The 22800-nt window shown below is 49.0% G+C and overlaps 1 protein-coding gene across 1 annotated transcript in view; it reads right to left on the bottom strand.

The window, feature by feature from the left end:
- The window catches only part of SRGAP3 (SLIT-ROBO Rho GTPase activating protein 3), a 103298-nt gene that overhangs the window by 1466 nt on the left and 79032 nt on the right, over positions 1-22800 (bottom strand). The window contains exons 7-21 of the mRNA XM_035546670.2: positions 22130-22351; positions 21543-21644; positions 21107-21304; positions 19649-19733; positions 18536-18563; positions 14768-14870; positions 12417-12477; positions 11915-11992; positions 10460-10594; positions 6976-7081; positions 6479-6706; positions 5725-5804; positions 2601-2781; positions 2073-2222; positions 1370-1697 (exon numbers count right to left, since the gene is read on the bottom strand). Coding sequence (XP_035402563.1) covers positions 1370-1697; positions 2073-2222; positions 2601-2781; positions 5725-5804; positions 6479-6706; positions 6976-7081; positions 10460-10594; positions 11915-11992; positions 12417-12477; positions 14768-14870; positions 18536-18563; positions 19649-19733; positions 21107-21304; positions 21543-21644; positions 22130-22351 — 2085 coding nt within the window. The remainder of the gene's footprint in view (positions 1-1369; positions 1698-2072; positions 2223-2600; positions 2782-5724; positions 5805-6478; positions 6707-6975; positions 7082-10459; positions 10595-11914; positions 11993-12416; positions 12478-14767; positions 14871-18535; positions 18564-19648; positions 19734-21106; positions 21305-21542; positions 21645-22129; positions 22352-22800) is intronic.

The raw sequence follows: 22800 nt of genomic DNA, 5'->3' as shown, positions 1-22800 counted from the left end.
AAGTTCAGCAGTCCTACAGGCTTCAAGGTAAATATTTATTTACATCAGCTGAGTGAGAACGCTTCCCGCAGCTCTAAAACAAAAACAAACAAAACCAACAAACAAAACCGAGAAGTGAACAAAACAGGGCATTCGCCCATTCCTCCGGAGGCACCCACCGCCCTGCCCTGCCCCACAGGTGGGAAACGGGGCCCTGGGCAGTCACCAGCACGGGCACCGCTGCAGGGCGGGAGGCCGCTGCCCGTCAGCCGAGCCCCAGGGATCGGTGCACACAGTTACGCTGCCCCAGCCCTGACGTGGTGCCCCCGTTCGAACCCCCCCTTGGGATATGCAATAGGCTACAACCAGAACTTTGTAATTTTGTTCACGCCAAGTGTAAGCTCTTGATGAACAGAGAAGCTGGGTAGCATGCTGCAGAGCAAGCGAACAAGGAGCATGACTGGTGGAAAAGCAGACAGGACAGTAAAAGTTCTTTCTTTCTGCGATTACCATTAATTACCCCACTGAAAACAGCTGATTCTACACATAATAACCTGCCAAACCCCACACAAGCTCCTTCCGTGTGGTGGGCAGTGGTGTCCCCAGCAGCTGCCCTTCTCCACGTGGGCATCACCCCCTGTCCCACCGCCGTCACTCCTGGCTGAGCGCGGCATGAAGCCAACAGCCTGGGAAATGCTGGAACTGGGGACTCTGCACAGCCCCACCCACACTGAGACACTGGAAAATTCGGCAGTCTGCTCCGTGGAGGGACCACACTCCAAAACGTTAATAGGTTTAGTGTAGCCTGGCTGAGGGCCCCCAGCGAGCAGTGAGTAGAGGAGGCCTGCAGGCTATGCTGAGGTAACATGCATGGAACAAGCACTGGGGAACTGATGGCAAATGCTGCTGCTGCTGCTGAATAGCTGGGGGCATCCTGTTGTGATTAGGATAACGTTTTGAGGTCCTAGCTACCAACAGCCAGTAATTAACCTGAAACGTTTTCCTCCATGCACTGAGCACCTACCAAATTCTGATTTGACAGATCCGGTTTTCCCCTTTATGAAGTGCCTGAAGAAGATAATGCACTTCCCTCCCTGGGGGAGCCAGGGGCTGCCAGCGCATTTCAGTGGTGGATCGAACATTGCTGTCTATTGTCTCGAAGCAACAAGGTTTGTGGGAAGAGGCAGTATCTCTTATTAGACACACCAATACAGCTGAAAAAGCAGGAAGGCTGTTGGCTGCTCTTTTTTGTCTTTAAATCATCACAGCTACAACAGCACCATCACTCTGAAGTGCTTTGAGATGAAAGGGGCTCTGCAGTGTTCACCCAGTGACTTTTATTTTACCTCTGGATCCCTGGGCACCGAGAGCTACTTCACAACCCTCTTACCTCAGCAAGCGCTTCTGCTTCTAGAGATTTCTGATCTCCGAGACTACTGTGTCTAGTCGATCCACAGGTCGATCTCAGCGGGTGGCCATCAGACAAGGCCTTCCTGTCTGGGAAATTGATGCTCCCTGCACTGCCGAATGTCGCCATTCTGCGCTTTTCGGGGCTCTCAATCCTGCCTCTGTTTAGAGGTATTTTGTGGGGGCTGCTAGGGCAGGCAGCTGCTCGAGGAGGAGTGTCTATGCCAGGACCCATCCCTCGGGGCGGGCTGTGGGTGTCCCCCCCGCTTCGACGGCGAGGGATAGCTGCGCCGTCAGACCTCAATCTCACTCTGCAAAGAATTCATCACAAGACTAGGTCACCGTCCGTCAGATAGAAGCATCTGGTTGCATGCTGTAAGACAATCTCTCAGCTCTGAAAAGTCAGATCAAACCGAACTCAAGCCCTTCAGCTCCAGAAGACTAAAGCAAGAGGTGAGACAGACATTTTAGCCAGTGCCAAGAAAGAGACAGCATTGACAGCATTGTACCTTTTTTAGTTGTTAAGATCTACATTAGCAATCCACACGAAAACCCCTTCCATGCTCACATTATTCCACAGAACACAGTGGAACTTTCCCTTCTGTCTGGCCCTGCACAACACACTGACTTCTCCCTGCACGTGACCGTGACCGCCTCTGTGTTTGCAGGAAAAAGAGTTTCCCTACCGGCCCATTACTCCGCCGAAGCCGTAGTCCACAATATGATCTGTCGGCGACTGGATGTCGTTCTTTGAGGAGGCTTTGTCATCCAGCAGAGGCCCGCTGCTCGCCTCACTGTCTGCCTTCTGACTCAGGCTGTCGGAGAAAGCATCATCCCTGGGGAAAAAGAGAACCCTCTCAGGCTGGCACGTGCAAAGGACCCTGGAACCTGCCTAGAGGCAGAGCAAGCAGTGAACAATGCCAGGTACATGCACAGGCTAAGACCAATGTTACGTCTGCATCGAGCCGCTTTGAGTAGTCAATGACAGACGGGGTCTAGGCACACGAAGTACAGTATTTAGTCTTTGTCTTTACCAGCCTGAGCTACAAACAATCTACAGCCAATACGTGGAAAGGCATACAGGAACAGATACAGATTTCTCACAGAAGTCATTAAACCTGGGAAAATCTGGCCACCTATTTGGGGAGCTAAAGATGGACCCTGCGTAGGTAGGAGATTTTGACATCCTGAGTCTACACACCGCCTTTACTCACATGTCTTGCACCACAATGTACTGGTGGGGTATGAGACCATCCACACCGTTGTGTCTCCCTTCCCACCAGTCTTCTGAGGCCCGATGGTACAGGAGGAGTGAGGCCCCCTTCTTAAAGGACAGCTCTCGTGGAGATCGTCCAATGTAGTCAAACTTTGCTATGGCTTCAATCTGCTCCACTTCTGCAAAGGAGGGAAGCACAAGCAGAAAAGTTCGGTACAACCATCATGAGGGCACAATAAATCCTAGAAACAGCCACCTCACCTGAACAGCTCTAATCCTGCTGCCCTAGCTTTCCAAAAACATCTTACGTGGAGCACAAACCACCTTATTTTTAGACTGATCAATTCCTTTTGTTCTTCCAGCCTTCTTAGAATTTCTCTCAAACTCACAAACTACCGGCAACCACAAAAAGCTGCAGACCAGATGGGGAGCAGCTGAAATTTCTCTGTGTGCATATGGCATCCTCAACTGCATTCATATTTTCTTCCAACAAAGTAATTTATTTGGTTACAGAATCCCATTATCTTCCGGATTGGGAACTTGTCAAGCTGTGTCAGATACAGCAATCAAAGCCCCATTTACCTTCTCTTCAATTCCCTCCCTTATCCTGGAGACAGTTTGGCCTGAATTATTGATGAATAATGAATCTCCTTTTGGGGATCCCCACAGAAACGATGATACCAGCTCTGGCTGGGCAGCTGCTCAGCACCGCAAACTCATTCACATCTGCAGACCCTTCCCAGCACTCTACCTCACACTTTTTTCTGATTTAAGCTCTACCAAATGCCAAAATTTTACAAATTTGCAGGATTTACAAATTGGGAGCTCAGGGCCTAAATTTCAAGAGGGCTGAGGCAGGAGTTCACTTTAGGAGGTCAGCGAGCACATCGGGAGCTCTGAGCCCCTGGCCCAGGGCGTCACAGCGGGAGCTGCTGGCACACCCCAGCACATGCCTGGTTTGCTTTTAGCTGCCCATGGAGGGGCACAGCTCTTCTGCAGATCTGTTTCCAGCTGGGAGCACTGAACCCTAGAGAAACGGCTGCAGTGACTGACTGCGAGGCAGAAAGCATTTCCCTCTGGATGGGAAGGGAGAGATCTATGCTCACTTCCTTCCAAGACTGAAGTAAAAAAGCAGGCTGCCCCCACCCAGCTAGCTCTAACAGCTAGCATGCAAACAGATAGTCTAACTTCATTGTTTGAGATACCCAATTGGTTTTAACCCTCATGGGGACTTAACGAGACTGGGACACCTGCTAGACAGAGCAAATTAGCCCAGTTCCCTTAGATTTGCCATGCTCTCATTAAAAATAGGGAAAATTGATCTGTTACATCTGCCTCATCGCTGAACCATGGGCTCAGCATCAGGATGCACCCCACCGCTCTGCTCAGCCACAAAATGTGCAGAGGGGGAGCCATTGGAAAAGGACGTGGGAAACACTGGATCTGAACCATACTCCCTTCTCTGTCTGAGGTTGGACAGGTTGCTTCAGCAGACAGGTTTTCCTCAGCTTAAAATATGAGTCTGCACCAATGCAAACCCCACCGTGCTGGGGACTGCCACCGCAGGATCAGTGCAGAATGCTCTCTTGAGGACACACGGTGAAGGGCTTTCAGAGCCCTGATAAGATACTGAGTTTCACAGCAGGGAGGGTGCACGAGGTGAGGAGAAGAAGGAATATGGAAATTCACAAACTAAAGCTCCTCTTCTCCACACTTGCACTACAGTTAATCACCCAGAAACTCCAATCAGAGCTATTAATGTGACCACCCAAGCATAAAATTGGCTAAACAGCAGCTTGCTCTCCCCCCTTCATCTTCTCATCCTCACGGCTCCCGTTTGTTCCTAACATGCAAAAGCGTGGAGGGCGTTTTGTGCCGTGAGCTGTCTGACCCCCTGTGGTAGCTGGCCAGCCAGCCCTCCTGCCACCCCGGCGAGCCTCAGGACAGCGCCAGCGTTTTGTCAAGGGCAGGGGGCGAGGGAACAGCAGCCATCAGGAGAGGCACACAACGAGGTGTCCAGCTCCACAGCACCCTTCCAAGCAGCAAGGCCCCACAACGAAAACGCTGCCATGTGGCTGCACATTTGCCGTCCCTCAGCAGCACCAGCTCAGCTGCTCCCACCCTGCGCCGGAGCTGCAGGTGCCTCCAGGGGCAAGGCAGCCCATCGCTTTCCTCTGCTCCGGGCACCGCGTTTTGTAACGAACACACTTCTTGTCCGACACTGCCAGCGCCCCATTTCCATGCTCACCTTTGTGATCAACATGAGCTTCAAAGCTTACCGAGAGCTATGAAATGGCTCGTTTACACAGAGGTGCGGGCAGACACCAGCTTACAGAAAGCTGGGCAGGAAGCTTCTCCAGAGTGCTGTGAGACACTGATACACCCAGCCGCAGAGGATGCACAGCTGGGTGCAACCAGCCGCATGCTCCCAGCTCGCAACATGTCCTGCTTTGCCCTCCAGAGCCAGCTCCACAGGTCTGACATGAGCAAAAATGAGCACATGGGTGCCAAAGCACCAAAGGAAACAGAATTGACTGGGAACAAAACCAGGGTGCAGCAATCTGAACACAGGTTCTTTTTATTTTTGCCAAGAAGATGGCTGTTTGAAAGGATATGATCCACGGCCTGACAAAGTCAGCAGACTCCCTCTCTTGAACAGACTTTAAATGGGGCTGCTGAGCTGAAGTTCTGTTCCCACAAGGCATCCCAGGGCCTAGAGCAAGCAGAGTTGGTCCCCAGGCACAGGTAACTCCCCTGGCTCCCCCCTGGCTCTCATGAGCCATTTCACACAGCCAGTCCTTACCAGCACACGGCATGTAAGGAAAGATGACAAGGAGAAGGAAAAAAGTCGTATATGGTATTAATGGAATCTCATAGGATAGCTGCATAAAAACAACCCCTGTATCCTCCCACAGAGTCAGACTGCAGGGAAGGTCCATGCACATCCTATGACGAAAACCTGTAAGTAATGTTAGTATGCGTAACCAAACCTACAAGCATCATCCACCACTAACGCTGAGAGACACCAGTCCAGTTTAATGCAATTAAGGGCACGGTGCTTTCCTGCACGCATAGTTTTTCTAACACAGACCCAATTCTCTGCTGCTGATGTCTGTGCTTACCGTCATCACTGGTGTGTGGCTCCGTGCCATTGTCATGGTCAACTTCGTCAATTGTGCCTGGCTCGCTGTGGGGGCTGTCACTGAAATAAAATACACGGTGCTTTAAAAGAAAGAACGAGATTCTGTTCTCAATACAATTAGCAAAATTAAGCTGAGGGAAAATCTGGCCCCAAGAAGTTCTGCTTTTCATTTTTGTAGGACTGAGATACTCATTTTAAATCACAGCAAATCTTTGGACTTGCTTTGAGAACAGCAGACACTTGCACCACAACCTTCAGGCCCAGAACTTCATGTTCTGTTGCTTGTGCATCTTACTCATATTTGGAAAAACAAATCAGCATAAATAAGAAGTAAAATTTTCCACTCACTCATTCACAATGATTTTTAGCATTTTATCCTCAACTTTTGCACATCTAATTCATAATGTTTAACAGAAATAGATGTAAAAAGGCATGCTGCTTCTGCAGAGAGAAAAATTCCTCCCAGTGCTGTGCTCAGCCTGGGCTCAGATGTCCTGAATATCAAGTCTGAACTTCCTCAAAGCCCTCTTCATACACCATCCTCTCAGGGATCCCCAGAACCCTTCTCCTATACTCATGTGAGCTGGAGTGAATTCTCTGTCTACAAGGAATCAAGGCAAAGCCCTGCATTTTGTCACAGCTTCACTCTTAATTTACACTGCAAGATAACCCCAAGGAGGGGAGATGGCTTTGCTAAGTTCTGCAAACAACGAAGTTCTGCCCTCACTCCTTACCAGTACTCCTCCCCTCCAGTCATGCACTTCTCGTAGACAGGTCCCTCCAGCTCTCTGTGGCTGGGGAAGATGCCCTCGTGGTTGATGATGATGGTTTTGATGACCTCATTGACATGGGCTTGGCAGGACACCGGATCCTGCCCATCTGGAATGTGCATCAGAGTGGGCCCAAAGCAGATGGCCAGGTTGTAGGGATCCATCATGTTCTCATCGCTGTACTGTGACAAGCTGCAAGCACAAGTGTTAGGGAAGTGCAGTGCCCACTTTCCCTGTCAGCTCAGAAAAATCTCATGCCAAACTTCCCACCGCCCAAAAATCATCACTGAGTTGCACACCTCCCCTGAACACACTGCCACGGTCAGGCAAGGCTGAGGAAGAAGCAAAATACAATTTTCCATGGCAATACCAAAATGATTCATGCAACAAAGAAAGGGAAGCCCTGAAAAAAGGCAGACATGAACAACTTAGTGAAAGAGAGTAAAAAGAAAGAGACTCACTGGTTGAGGAAAGCAAAAAGATATCTCATGACAACGATGACAGCCCGGGGCAGAGTGATGATGATTTGCTGAATCTGATGCACTCTCTCGGTGGGATTCTCAATTTCTGGAACACACAGATAGAAAGCACTTCTTTAAACCTTCCTAGGACCAGACAGCACAGCACCAGAGGGACTTGTTCCAGATCTAGTAGCCTACTATGCAAGGAAAACAATAGTACTTTTCCCAATTTGATCCACTGGTTTGGCACTAAGAGCAAGTAGAGAATCATACCGCTCTTCCCCAGGTGAATTCATATGTATGTTCAAGATTTAGCTTAAACAGCAAATAAAGACATGTCCACGGTTACATTTTTTAAATGCCTGCTTACATTTAGTTAATTCCTCAACAACTACCCCATCTCTTAAAAGCTTCAGTCAAATATGGCACTGGAAAATGGTGCCCTGTTTGGTGTTCTAGTCCAGATTTTAAAATTAGGTTTTTATTAACTTTACTCCTTCATGGGTTTAACCATCAGGCCCTCCTCAGCTCTTCTGCTTAAGTCTCCCACCGGCTTTAATAGGAATTTAATCTGAGCTGGCACTTTAAGATTCTCTCCTCCCCTCCACAGCAGTGCACAAAGCCCAGAGCTGCTAAAGGAAAACAACTTCCTTCTGCTGGAAGGAGGGTGACGTTAAGCTGTCTTGCTCTCAGTGCCAGATCCCTCGCTCAGAGCCCTCTGCACACACCCCAGCCTCGCACGGAGCACGCCAGCACACGCCGGAGCCGCCACGCAGCAGCCGCCAGCCCCCAGGAGCTGCAAGGGCCCGGCCCCACTTCCCACCACGGGGGGCTCGGCGCTGCTCTTGCAGGTGCTGGCACCACACGGCCCCCAAGGCTACTTTTTTTTGAAGCCCATATCTGCTCAATATGCTATCTAGATACCTAATTCTTTGGCTTCTGTTTTACAAGAAGCAGGCAGAGTACCAAAGCTTTCCTGAGTCCAGCCTCAGATGCGTGGAACAAACCACACCAGTGGAGAGCTGCTTACTGCATCGTGCTGGTTCAAACTCTGACATTTGCTCATCAAAATAAAATTCCCTGACAACATGTAGCTGGGCTGCCATTTCTTTGAAAATTATGAACAAAATTTGGCTTCAGATCAAAAATCTTTATAAGTCCACGCTGGAAATCTTTTCCTTTTGAAGAATGCATTTATCCCCTGTTACTGCTTACTGGGCTCGCTATTTCTTCAGTTTGGTTTTACTTAAGAATACACTTGTTTAAAAAAATCAAATAAACAAACACTGGATAAAAACTACAATAGGTATCTGTTCTGAAACCCAGAGGAACAACTTGTCTTGAAGCACTTGCCTTTTTTCACTCCGCAAAATGTTTCAACTGGCTGTAATTCAGAGGAATTAATGGAGTAACCATCAATCACTTTATAACACAGGCACACCCCTGAGTGAACCTTTGCAAACCAAGTGCCTTTTCTACCCATCTATTTCTCATGTGCATTTGAGGAATGTCTCCATGTAAACTCTCAGTCTCCCATCAAGTGAAAGGAAAAGAACAGTCTTTCATTGTCATCAGCAACGCCGGCTTCCCAGTCCAATAAAACCTCTCAGCTGAGTTTAACCTTTCCCCCAGGAACAGAACAAAAAAGAATATCTTACAGCGTGGAGGGCATTTTACTAAGCAGCAGTTGGGCACCTATCACACAGCCTGTATTTGGGTGACAGAAAACCAGAAGCGGTTAAGCTCAGATGATTAGTGGGAACACAGCACCTTAAAGCATTTTAAAACTATCCTTAATTTAAGGGTAGCAACAGCAGCAGAAAAGGAAAAGAAACATAAGAAAAGTTAAAATAAATTTAAAAAAAGAAAAAAAAAGAAAAAAAAATAAAATGGTAGGAGAAAATACTACCCAGAAAGTAAACTGATTATGTTTGCAATGAAAAGCTTCCAAGAGCTTAGCAAATTGTGCAAATGTTCACTGCCCGGGGATGGCCCCAAAGCACAAGCCTATCTGCGAGCACACAGATAGCCACATCACTGAGGACCGGGCGCACTTCCTGGCTCCGAAGGGGGCCCGTCCTCTCCCGCTGCGGACTGCACCCTCTCAGGCTCCACTCCCTGCTGCTGCAGAGTCCCTCGGGTGGGCAGCCAGAGCCACCTCACCAGCCAGACTGAAACTCCTTGTCTGGGGCTCGCAGCTAGTGCAGAGCGAGCTTCCCTGGCTTGCCGCGTTACAGGTGTGCAGCGCTGTTTTACACATCAAAAGTGAAAGGCAACAGCAAATTTCCTAAAGCTACTATATAAAACAACTGTTCCTGAAAAATAAAAGCACATTCTGCTCCTTCTGGAACAAGCTCATCCTTGCGTCATTCCCCTCCAGATATCATCTGTCTTTTTTGACGTTGCTAAAGTCCCTAGTAATTATGCACATTGACATTAAAAGTGGGAGGGCGCACTGAAAGCCAAACGAAGGACTTAGCACGTGTTCACCAGTCACCTCCCCCCGCAAGCTACCCCCAGAACGACACTCGAACCCCCAAACAGCCCAGCACCTCTCTTGTAACACAGAGTCATCCTGCGGCCAAAGCGCACAACACCCTCTTCCATCATCTCTGAAGCATCGAATTCATTCTGCCTTTTTCCTTTGCCCTAGGGGAGCAATTTCCATGACTTGCCAATAAATAAATGTCATCGCTACAAGGTTCTGAGAGAAATAGAGCCCAGCTGGGATATTTGTTTCTTCAGTTGCAGAGAAATGAGTGGTGCTGGGAGCAGAATTCAGGACAGAACAAGAAGAAACCAGGCTCTCCCCTGAAATCAACCCTAGACATTCCATGATGAAAAAGCTCAACTTCCACCTCTGTTCACATCCCAAAGCAGTTTCTGTTTTTCCTTGGGACAGGAAAACCAAACAGCAAATACTTTGAGAACAGCTGACTGAGCGAGGTTGAAACCAATTTTGCAGACCTCACACCACAGAGAAGCTTTTAGAGTAGCCAATGGCTATTTCACCTCTACTTTGTTTAGCAGAAGACACTGAGCTAAAGCAGCAGAACCCAGCTAGATCCCAGCAAACACAGCTGCATGGCACAGGATGGGAGCACAGGATGGGAGCACAGGATGGGAGCACAGGATGGGAGCACAGCACCAGCTGTTGGACATGCAGAGGGAGCTGTGCAGGAAGCCAGCTGCCCGCTATGTTCAAGCAACTAATGACCCCTCAAGCAACCTAAGCCTGAGAGTGACTCTCGGGTGATCTTCATGGTACGAGGAAGACTTTAGAGGAGCCATAGCAAGATGTTTTACCTCTCGCTCACCTTCACCGCTGCTAGTGCACATCCTTAATGCCTTTTCCTCACAACTTCCATTGAAGTCCTACTGCCCTTCTTACAGCATATGCTGCAAAACACAGTTGTATTTGCCCCCTGTTTCTAGCTTTCCTTGTCCCACCTATTCTTCAAAAAGTCATGTCACGTATACTTACTTATAGTAGATATCAAATCTTGAAACCTTTCCTTAGGAAAGAGGGGGTTTTCCAGTCCTCGGAAATACAGCTTCAAGACTCCAGCCACTGAGTTAATGTCACGTTCATTTTGATCATCAGCAAGGGGATCTTCACCTGCCCAGTAATAAATAAAAACAGTTTTTATTTCCAGCTTTACTGTCAAGCTGGACTAACACAGCAAGGGTTTTTCCTAATTCAGAAGAAAAACAAAATTTCCCACAGCTCAGAAAACCCTCCTGTCCGTAGAATGGTAACTCTGCATTTTCCCAGCAAGAGAAGAGTTTAATAAGGTATTTCATTACACAGCATCATGCTAAGATATGTGATAGCCTTACCTATAAAAAGTCAGGGTATGTAGTTTATTGTGGAGATGTTAAACCTTTCCTGAAGGTGCAGATATTATTCATCAGTTCTATTTCACCACTTCCACCCCAGTGCATTTTTGCACTTAAGACAACAGCTCGGAGAGCTGAATAGATCTAAGTTATGGCAGGTGAGCCTGAGAAGACAGGTTTGCCTAGAGTATGCAGTTGTGCCTCTGGAATAGACCAAAGAGTTCTGGATAGCACTTTATCAACTTAAATCTATAAACGGCTTTCAAAAGTTACGGGATTTGGATACTGATTCCTCTAACTGGATGTGCAAATCCTCTAGTCTTTGGAAATCCCACCACTACCTTTTTCACTGGCCTGGCCACCTTCACTCTGATCCTTCCAAAGCTGCTCAAAGCTCAGCGCCACAGAGGCCATTACCCTCCTCACTCAGACACCCATTTCACAGCTTCAGCTTTCCTCGGTGACAGCAGGATCACTCTGCTCTGACTTGCCAGCCTTACACCTTTGATGCTGTTTTCCCAACAGAATTACTAGGAGTTCTGTAACCAACACTGTCACCAGAGACACGTGGCAATGCTGCTCCTTCTGTGATAAACCACTGCAGGAAGGAGGCAAAATCCACGCAACCCCCATGTGATTACTGTACTCCACCAGCTAGAGCAGTCGATGTCATTATACCACGTGAATATTGTTGGACCATTAAATACACACTCAGAAGCAGAGGAATAATGTTCCTACCTTCTCTGATACTCTTGCTTGAAAATGGATCCTCAACAAACTATTTTACGGCTCTCATCTGAGGCTGCCATGCTTTTAAGTAAAGGCTGGGGAAAGGATTTCTGCACCTCCCTGTTTCTGATGTTCTTTCCCTAGGTGACTCTTTGCTATTGCTGGAGGTACATTGCTAGGGTATCTAGAAGAAGAGACAACCTCCCGGTTTCTCTTCACAGAAAGATCCTTAGCATGGGATTTACAAAACATCCAGTGCTCCAGGTCAGCACACACTGACACCCCCACGACAGTGTCTGCCCCCCAGAGGCACAGGCAGAGGGGTCAGACACGGCCATCCCAGCTGTACCCACACACCCTGCCAACGCACCTCTTTCAAAGGAATTCTTGATGTCGTTGACTTCGACCTGGGAGCCAGGAACTCTAAAAATACCCTGTTGTTGAAGGCCTGGAAAAGAACAATTCGTTTGAAAAGCTTTACCTAACTGCCATACAGTACTTTCTGGTAAAGAACAGCAGAAACTAGAAGTCGATGCTCTCAGAGAGAAAGGCTCCGAGAGCAAGAAGGGGACCGAGCAGGCTACCGAGAGGCATTTCTGCTCGTGTTCTCCAACCAAGGCCACCTGTATCAAAGTGCTGAAGAGCTCCTGTTGGCCTGGGGCCTAAGCAAACAATTTAACCTGAATAAGTACTAACAAGACCTAAATATTTGTCAGTCATCCAATGTTACATCACAGTTAATACCATTGTAATTATAACCTGGGCCCACGTAGCAAGGGCTGAGGGCACCTATTCTGTATTTCACTGCTAACTGCAAGTACCTAATTACCTTTGCAGGACGTTTCTCTGTTGATACTACTGAATTAACTTACCATACAAGTTGATGTAACGAATGCAGCTTTCTACTACAAGTGGAATAGCTTGTCCTGAATCCTTCAGGAAAGAGAAAAAAGTAAAAATTTAAAAATTTACTGGTGGATTGATAACATTGCACTGAAAAAGCATTAAAGATCGCAACAACAGAGATTTGAAAAATCAGTGCCATTGAATTTAGTAAGAGAAAGAGGCAAGAGAAGGAGGCGTTACAAACATCAAGCCATCTAACTGCTGAATACACTTAGTGCGCTCAATTACTCACAACAAAAAGCTTTCACTGAAGTGTATGACAAAGACTTGCTCACTATCTGGTTGAGATAGGGGACTGATGCAACTGGATCACAGCTATTCCATTTCAAAGGCGTAATGCTGAGTCCAAATAAAACTTGCACTGCACCTGTCTGATGAAATACGCTTCCAGTAACAGAGCTCACTATTTCTACCTGAAGAAAGAGCTATTGTCAGCAGATGCTGAAAATAAAAGAAGAAAAAAAAAAACCACCACAGTGTGTGAAATGAACTGCCTGGGTCTGAACCTACAATGGGTTTTGGCTTTTCTTTCAAAGCTGCTTCTCGCAAGGTCCCTCATGGAAGGAGCCAAGGGGAACGTGAGCTGTGCCTGCCTTCATAAGTGCATGTTTATTTTCCTTAGGGCCTTTGTTTGGCTGTTTTTTCCAGTAGAGTACAGTTGCATCTCTCTGGTTAATTTACTCCGTCTCACAGACGGGCCTCCAGTAAATACCTGATTTCTCGTTCGCGCATTCCTCCTTCCTCTGAGAACACAAAAAAGCAGCAGAGCGGGAAGAAAAGAAAAGATTAAGCAAGGATGAGTTCAGTTAGAGGTAAGTATCTGTTCCGGAGGCCATGAACGCTCAAATGCAATGGCAGCTTAGCAAAGTCCAACCCCAGCCTTCGGGCTGCCCGCCCGCCCTCCCTCCCCAGGCCCGTGGGCAACGCGCACTGCACCCAGGCCCGGCGGCGGCCAGGAGCGGCCTCTCGGATTTCCTCCCTGCCTGAGCCGCGCCACGACCAGCGCCGGTGGCACCAGCAGCCGCCCAGCCCCGTGCCGGGACCTGGGGCCGTGCCCCTCGCCGGCGGCTCCCCAGAGCTGGCACAGGGCTTCCTTCCACTGCAGCTAACTCCTCCTCGGTGATACTGAATAGCAGGGACTTTGAGTATGCTTTTTGAGAAATCAGTTCAAATATGGAACCATTGCAAGTGTTAAAGGGATTACTGGCCTGTGTACTACCTGTGACAGGGCACTGCTTATAAATACTGCTTTTAGACTTATGGTTGCACTGAAAGAATAAATCAGAGCCAAGCAATGCCTACGAGTTTACCTAATCCAACATTTTCGTACTGCTGTCTCTTACAGTATTGCTGTTAGAACTTCCCTCACTGCAGGCTTTAAACTGCACACCTGGAATGGCACTGCTTTCTTCAGAAATCCTTCAAGTAACCAGAAAATAGCAAAGTGCAAGAGGACCAATGGTTAGACAACTGGATGCATCCTTTGGGCCAAATCTCTTCATCTTTCTCCCCAAACCTCTCCTTTTGGGTAATTTCCTGGGACAAGCAGGGCCAAAAGCCCCCTTCCCTGGGACCGCGCTGTGATCAGCTGAGTCAGTCTGAGTTCATCCCCACTTAAATACAGAAAACACTCTGGTCAAGAATTACCGGGGCTGCATGGTATCAGAGATGGCTTGGAGGAAGCCACCCGACAGCCATTTTGCTCCAGCACTGGAAGACAACCTTACGCTTCCCTGCCAGCTCTGACCACGCGGGACTGGAGCCAAGCAAGTAATGGGCACATCCCTGGGAAATCCACCTCAAAAAACCTGTTTAATCATCAGTGGTTTCCCAACCTCAGGTCTACGGGATTGTCAGAGGTTAAAAAAGCATTTTTTCTGCACCCTTCCACACTGCCCTCCGTTCCTCAGGTACACAGGCTCGGCAGATCTAAGCGGCGCGGTGCCTTGAGGGCCGGCCGGGTTCCTCTCGCTGTCTGAGCTTCTCCTCCCGCTGCCGACGGTGCCGAGGGGGTGTCGGGCAGAGGCGGCAGCTCTGCTCACCGCCCCCGGGGTCAGACCGCCGCTGCCCCCAGGGGACCCCCTGCCTCCCCGTCCCAGGGTGGGTGTCCGGGACAGGTCGGGTGAGGAGCGTGCCGCGGGCGAGCACGGCTACGGGGAGAAATCGTCACGGAGGCAAAGTGCACGCTGGCCGCGCCGAGTGGGTGCAGGCGGACCGGGAAGCCCCGTCCGAGGAAGGAAGCAGTCAGCAGATAGGACAGGAAAGCCACCATTACATTCACAGCGTTCATAAACTCTTACTGTCAGCCAGCGAGTACCTTAATGAACGTTTCCATATTGCCGTTAAAGAGTTTATGATTATAGACTGAGAGAGGCCTAGGTCTCCTCATTTTCTGTGGCTTAGGGGGAAGACATGGGGGCCTGGGAGAAAATGGAACAAAAGAAATCAACAAAACACCAACATAAATGCAATGAACGGGTGAGATCTCAACGGTTATGACTGAGAACAAAAAATAAACCAAACAGAAAACCCCCGCTGCGAGGACTCGGCACGGGCTCCAGGCACTCTGTGGCCACTCTCCCTTCGGCTGACACCACGAGGAGCTCGGTGTCACCCTGGGGTCGTGCCCTTCGCTTACCCCGAAGCCCTGCCACGGCCCAGGGCAGGCAACTCTGGCACTAACGTTGGACCCACTGCCAGGTGACCTTGCTTTCCAGATCCCGAAGGCCAAGCTGAGCTTGGATGCGGTTGGAAGGTGCCTGAGTGTTCAGTGGAGCTAACGTGTAGGCAGCCCGGAGCAAAGTCAGGGCTGTTCAGTACAAGCTGTGCGTACGTTCAAGTCAAGGTCAGGACTGCATTCAAGAATGCATTCAAATTAATCTCAATAATATAAACAGTTAACAGCAACAAGCCAACCTGCCTGTTACTTTCCATCCCTATAATCTCCTGGTATTTGCCTGTTAGACAGGCACTGACCTCTGTTGCAGTCACACAGCATCTAATTGCCTATTTCTACAGGTGTGCTGAAGGCTCCTAGTTCATGCCACAAAAAAACAATTGTTTCCAGTGACAAAGCAGTAGGCGTACCAGCAACCTCAGCCTGAATGAATGACGAGGGATCAGGAATTTTCTTCGCGCAGAATTGGCTTCATTCAAGCAAGAGAATAACGGAGCTGCTAAACACAGCTGGTCAGCACTGCCCTCGGCACCCACACCCTGCAGGCACAGGTCTCCCTCTCCGAGATGCCAGCTACCACAACTGCTGCTCAGTGTTTGTGCTAGTGCATGGGATGACATTTTAGAAGTAAGATGAAGGCGTTGGTGCTCAGCAGGAATTTTAACACCTGCCTTCTATTTCTACTACTTCAGCGCTCTGTCAGCCTTAAAAAGCACAAAGAGCAGTTACAGTGCTCAACTGCTTCCTTGATATATCCCAAACAAACCACGGTTAGGCCTTGGAAAACCCTGCGACAATCCCACTTATTCCTAAATGGACCTCGTTCTGCTCAGAGATTGTCCAAAAGAGGTCAGCGGGAACACCTCTGTAGCTAACTTGTCTGGGAGACATTCTCAGGAATGTGAATGGTCTTTAGTCCCTCTGGCAGGCGTTCATGAAGTTGCCAGGAATCCAGGACACAAGCAAAACAGTGAGCCCAGACAACACACAACACACAAGAGCAAACCCACCCACACTTGTGTAGGAACAAGAAAGGCAGGCACCCACATGGGGAAGTGGTGTGTCCCCACCCCTACCAGCTAGGGACTACGGGCCTCGGTCTGAGGGAAGAGATCCCGGAGACCCTCCTGACTTCAGCAAGAGTTACGGACACCTACAGCTTCTGGTAACGCAGCCATGGAAATGTGTAACATTTTAGTGCTATGATCAGGAGTCTGGAGGGCTGCTTCCATTAATGATAATTACATTTTGATTTCTTCTTCTGATAACGAAGGACATTAAGACTCAAGTACACAGATCTAGAAGAGGGAGAAAAATAGCATAAATTCTCTAAGCGATTTCTGATCTGTCCTCTATCCCCAGGCTACACGAACATCTGTAGAGGACAGATCATGACTGCAAATGAAAATGAGTGCTAGGAGCCTTCATGCAAAAGTTCTTGCAGAGCTGAATGGACACATACTATTTACACAAAGCTACAATGCAAAGATGGCAATTCCAATCCTCTGGTTCCTTAATCAGATGCCTTTAATTAAAATAAAGGATTTGACTGTACACTCCTATAGCTTATAACCATTCCTTCAACTTTACAACTCTTGATAATTGAGGAGCAGAAATGATGACTGCCCAGTGAAGCGCCCGCATGACTCTCAGCTGAGCAGCCGTGTGCTGCAAACTAAAAGGACCCAGAGCCGTTTGCTGCGGTGTAATCTCCTCTCGCTGGGTGATGCCCTGGAGCCAGGCAGCCAGAGCAGCGCGGCCTTGGGCTGTATGTGGTGGGAAGGTTGTTCTGACCGCGCTTACAGTGCTGCCGCGCACAAGGAGGAGATTGTCTCGTGTTTATTTTCCTTTGTGAAGTAAAAGCAAATACTGAAACAAAAGCAAACAGAAGCAGCAGGGAGTTGTGCCATCATCCCTCATGTAGGAGGCTGTTACTCATTCCTTTGATTGTTTTGGCCTGCTACACACACCACCAGTCCACAGGCACCCGCTCCTGAGAAAGTACTCAAGAGCAAATTCTGTGAGATTTTACCTAGTTGTGTCGGTGTGCTTTCATCTGCCAGCTCTGCAGACAACCCTGCGTGGTGCATCCAGAGGACCAGAGCTCAGCTCACCAGCCAAGCACAGGCAAACACTGGGGCGCTGAAGACGTGAGAGCCCCGCACAGCAGCTCTGCTGGGACCCCCCGGGGAGGCAGCGACAGCAGGGAGGGAGCAGCTGCCGTAACTGCTGATCCGAAGGGGACCTGGGAGCAATGGGCTGGACAAAGCCAGCCGCCCGCCCAGGGCACCCAGCAGTGCCATAGGCAGGCACCTCTCCTAGCACGCTCAAGAGCAGCTCCTTGGAACATATTGCTGCGGCGAGACATGAGGATATCTGGGTTTCTCAGCCTGCGTCCCCACTCTCTTGCCCACTGAAGGCTCGAAAGGCCGCTCTGTCCCAATGGCACCTCCCTACCTTGCGTTGGAGCCCCAGCGGGCTCCAGCTCTGACGCCGCTCCCAGCCTGGCACCGGCAGCACAGCCCCCCTCCAGCCAGAAGGCGGCAGACCAAGGCACCCGCTGGCCTCTGCCCTCTGCCCAGGCAGCCTCTTTCCTGCCTGGAAAGGCAGCCCAGCGATCAAGTCATCACCATCTGCTTCAGCATTTCTCACATGGAATGTCTTTTTTTTTTCTTTCTGGTATTGCAAATTTAATTAAACGCTGAAATAGGATTGTAAAAAGACGACACAAAAAGAGGTTCTGAATGTTCTGGGGAGATTTTTGCAGGCTTTGCTGGCCTATGTCTTACTGTTCGGAAACCAGCACACTCAGAGCAAGCCACTAGAGCTCTGTGGAGATGCTTTATGGACTGGACACAGATCAAAGCCTCCTGCCTGCTGCATTCACCCCTAGCAATATCTCCTGCTGTAGCTGGATGAAAGTCTAAGAATAAAAACACTCTCTGTGCTCCTGGGTAAAGAAGCCAGAGCTGGGAGAGGTTTTCAGGAGACATATCAAAGTCCTTAAGTGAACAGGGATGGCAGGGAGCAGGTGGGCACACTTGTATTGCACTGTCTGAACACAACACAACCTCAGCTGTGCCGAGAAGACACTGCAGCGCACCGCGCTGACAGAGCACTTCCAGGCACTTCCAAGCCAGCCAGCTAGAAATTACACTGCAGCAAAAACAAGGGCCTGTTTGTCATCACCCTAATTACTCCACTTTAGGCCATACAGCTGAGAAGCAGGTCAGCGATCAGGAGAGCCTGGGTTTGCCCGCCCTCCAGCCTGCCAGCACAGGGCAGCTAGAAGATAGCTGACTCTTAACCCCACCAAGCTGTATCAGTAGCAAAGAAAACCACCCTCCTCCTGCCAGCACGAGCTAAAGGTCCTTCCCAAAAGCAGATGAAATAGAAGAAACTTCTCACCTGGTTGTTCCGCATTCTGCTCTTTCACCTACGAAAAAACATAAGTTTCCATCAAGTCTGCACATTAGTCACCAGAAAATCACTGTTAAAACACAGATGCAAAAGCATTCACGCCCCTGCTTCTGGTTCTGTAAGCCCTGAGTTAATTGTTTGTGGCAAAGCTGAATGAGCCTGAAAGCCCTGCAGGTTGCAGGAGATGCCGAGCTGGTTGCCATGCGAACCCTTTCCTCTAAGAGGCACATTGCAAGTCCAAGGCTCAGTCACAAGGGAGGGAAAGCATCTTCTATTCCCACTGACATTAAAGGTTTATTTGCAATATGAAGCTCATCTTTAAAAAAATAACCAAATGCACCACAGGTCCTCTGCAGTAAGTGCTCATTTACACTAGCTGGGGATTGGCCAAATTCAAACAGGAAAGGGGGAGTCTGATAAGGGCTAAAGCCCCCGGGGAGGCTGTGGAGATTATCCAACTGCCTCGTGGAGGACCACTAATAGCATCTGAATACAGCGGAGTAATTCTGCTCCTTGGCTTTTCCTATGAGATAACAGCCCATCTAATCATAATCAGGCAGACGCTCTTCTGGCTGTCAATATTCTCATTCCCTTCGTGTATTTTTAGTGCTTGGATTTCATATAAATGGCAGCATATTACCAGTGATAAGATCTGTTCATTTTTTAAAGTATTTGTCAATCCACCGAAAAAACTAAACTCATTTCACATGCTGTTTATTTCTCCCAAGGCCAAGAAAGCTGATTTATTCTTCCTTTTTATAAGGCACATAAAAGCAAGCATTTGGCTTCACATGCCTCCTTCCTGTTCTCCCTTGGCACCTGCAGAAAGCAAGCTTGCAGCCAATTCCTCGCTGAAAAAGCAAAGAATTCCACACAAGTGTTTTGCAAACCCAGATTTTTTCCTAAGGAGAATCAGCTCATGCTGAAACACAGCATTCTGCATTTCTGGGCTAAGCATTTGCTGAATGTCTACATAGCAGGACAATCCCATGACCTGGAAGAAATTCAGAAAGTTTCCACGTGAAAACGTTCCACAGCTGCTTTTGCACAACTCCCAGAGTTGACGGGACGTTTCTCTCTGAACCTAACTCCACAACTCACCTTCCCCAAGAGTCTGCTTCAGCAAGTCGTGTTTAGCCTGGAGCTTTGTGATAAGATTACTGCCATTCAAATACTCTTTAAATTTCTGGAATTAAGAACAAAACAAACAAGGTGGGTTAAGTCTCTCAGCAAAAATCATCTGTAACTGATGTACACTTTTGCCTGGGGCTTCTGACAGGGACTCCGAGAGGCTGCCAGGCTCTAACAAACGAGGCGTCAGATGCACCGCAGGATGGAGCACACTCTAATCACTTCTCACTGCCCAAGCCCCAGTCCTGATGATCTTATTAGCCCAGTCTCCTTGGTGCTGCACCTCCTGCCTGGGAACGCGAGGAGCTCCAAAGAAAAGAGTTCAAAGCAAGCTTTCTTTTGTCAGGCTTCTGAGAACAGGCTGGAAATTCAAAGAGGTTTTCCCTGCACTGACGGGGGCTTTGCCTTTGTGCACGCAAGCGATGCAGCAGCGAGCACACCCAGTGTGGGAGCCCAGCCCAGCCCAGCCCAGGCAGGCAGACACTGTGAGCTGGGCGACACAAACTGTGCGGCACAGCTTCTCGTGCCATTGTCAGACTGCTGTACGCCCAGTAACACTCCAGAGCAAGTAATTTTATGGACAAGGAGTAAGGGAATCAGACGTAGAAAATGAAAGTCAAAAAAATGGGAAAAATCACAAATTCTTGCAAAATTAATCAAAAACAAGCACAACTCAAAACTGTCAATGATTCCCCCCCACCCCCCCCGTACATTGGAATAACAACACTGTTAGAGAAATTAGAAGCTTTCCTATGCATACATATTTATCACAGGATGCTATTAATGTTAGCCTAGTAACCACATTTAAATGAGGGGTGCTTCTGCTGAGCTGCTGTCTTACTATTTATACTTCAAGTATTATAACAGAGAACCTTAGGACCAGCATGGCTGTGAAGTACTGGACAAGGCTGCAGGGCACACGCAGCACAGCTGCCTCTATGCTGGCACACACACACAGCAGCAAAACAAGGCTATCACAGCTTCCTACAGCACTTGTGTGAGATGCAAACAACTGTTTAGTTCATCCCCAGGGCCAAGGGCAGATTTTAGCTGTGTAGACCAGAAAAGCAAGGTTTGACTAATGGTTCGAAAGAGTGAAGGCCTCCAGGAAAGGCCATCGGCTGGCAACGCACTCTGAGTCTGGCTGGGGGCTGCTGCCCAGTTCTGAGCCACTCCTGCTGACTTCTGTAAGCTTTTGGTCACAACTGGTTGCTCCAGTTGCTCCTTCAAAATCAAGGCAGACACTGAATTGTCATTCCCTATGCATTGCCCTGCCACTGTGAATTGCATTCCAATCCCAAATCAGACAGAAGACAAATACTTGAAGAGACTGAATTGGTTCTTGCTCTTCACTAATGAGCATTTAAAACGGGACTCAGCCCTAGCAATTAATGCTTTGTGTCCTGTATCACATGAGATGAGACTCACTGTAAAATAGAACATCTCAGTTTCCTGTTGGTTGGCTCTCCTCTTGGCGATGTTTATTTTACTCATGTAGGTTTCTGAAGCAGCTGATTTGACCGACTCAGTGGAGCGGCTATGCTGGAAGGCATCTGAAACATCAAAATCTTCCACTGTCAGCATGTCCTGCAAAGTCTGCATTGTGGCATCCAGAGTTTTTCGTACCTATCAGACATAGAAGACAGCATGTTCTTGAAGCAGACTAGAAAACACCACATCTTGAGCCAAAACAACTGGCCAACAAGCAGCTCATACTGGGCTCACTCATGCATGAGCTGCAAAGGGAGCCCTCAGCGCCGCCACCGAAGGATCCCAAACCCGACCCCCACCAGGAAACCCCCTGCATCATGGGCTGAGCAATGCTGCCTGTGAGGCCGCTCACGAGACCCAGACAAGTCCTTACCTCTTCGTTCTCTATCTTGAGGGTGGCCAGTCGTGACTGCAGCTGGTGGTAGCGCATCAGCAACTCGGTCTGCACAGGCTGCTGGGCGCTGACCTGACACACCTGGGGCAGAGCCATGCCAGAGACAGGAGAGGGTTCAGTGGGTCACGCATCCACCAGACGCACACATTTAATACCTAAACGATTCTCTCAGCTCCTCACATCCCCCAGGGCAGCGTGGCCCAGTTTCTAAGCAGCAGTGCCCTGGACCTGGGCCAGCACAAGGCATTTCTACCCAGCAGTTTAAAGCTGTGCTCTAAAGTCTTCCGATTACAGCAGGTAAATCAAAGCCCCACTTTACAAATCTGTTGGGCAGTTCATCTGAGGATCAAGCCACAGGCATTCTAATTGGGAAAGGCAAGAAGCAAGAGGCACACTGAAAGGAGGAGCCCTAATGAGCTAAATGTCTCATTAAGAAAGGAAACATGAATAGCAGCATGAGAAGACAGAACAAAAAGGGAAGGAATAATGTAATGGTGATGGTAGAGAGACCTAGCCCAGGCCAGGCTGCGAGGCAGCCCCACAGCCCTGGGCAGCAAGCACAGTACCTCGTCGCCCATGTGGGGCTGGAACTCGAACTTGAGCGGAGGACAGAAGACCTGGTTGCACATGTCCATGATGGTGTGCTTGTCACTCCGTGCATCCAGGTTGTCCACGGCATTCTCGATGATGTCCAGGCCCTCGTGGCGGGAGGTTTCCAGGTTATACTCTGCAGACAGGTAAGTCCTGAACGTCCGAGCGAGGCTGGCATGGAACCCCAGGTCACAGCACTGAGAAACACCAAGCACAGGTATCACACAAGTACTGCCGTCACTGTTCTGGAGGGTCACGTGCACATTAAACACACAGGAAAGCAGTGTATGGCCCAGGGAAACATCAGCTCTGTTGTACTGGGGTATATTTAATTGCATACTGCGATACTACATGAAAAGGCGAGGAAAAGAAGACTGCAGGAGAACAGGCACCAGGGGCACAAACAGCCAGATGGTGCAACTACCCTGCGTAGGACCTTCGCCGCAGCACTAGGGTTTAATGTCCTTGGCTTTACAGGGAAAGACACGGGTGGTGCTCAGGCAGGAGAGAGTTAAAAATCAGGCGAAAGCACGGTTCTCCTGCGCCCTGCAGAGGTCCCCAGAAAAGAAAGGGCTGGAGGACCCACACCACAAACTGTCCCAGGGCATCCCTTCTCACCTTGGCAACAGCCCTGCAGGTACTTTTT

Source organism: Cygnus atratus, chromosome 10 (assembly GCF_013377495.2).
Source record: "Cygnus atratus isolate AKBS03 ecotype Queensland, Australia chromosome 10, CAtr_DNAZoo_HiC_assembly, whole genome shotgun sequence".
NCBI classification, from domain to species: Eukaryota; Metazoa; Chordata; class Aves; order Anseriformes; family Anatidae; genus Cygnus; species Cygnus atratus.
This window is presented reverse-complemented; position numbering and strand designations above follow the sequence as displayed.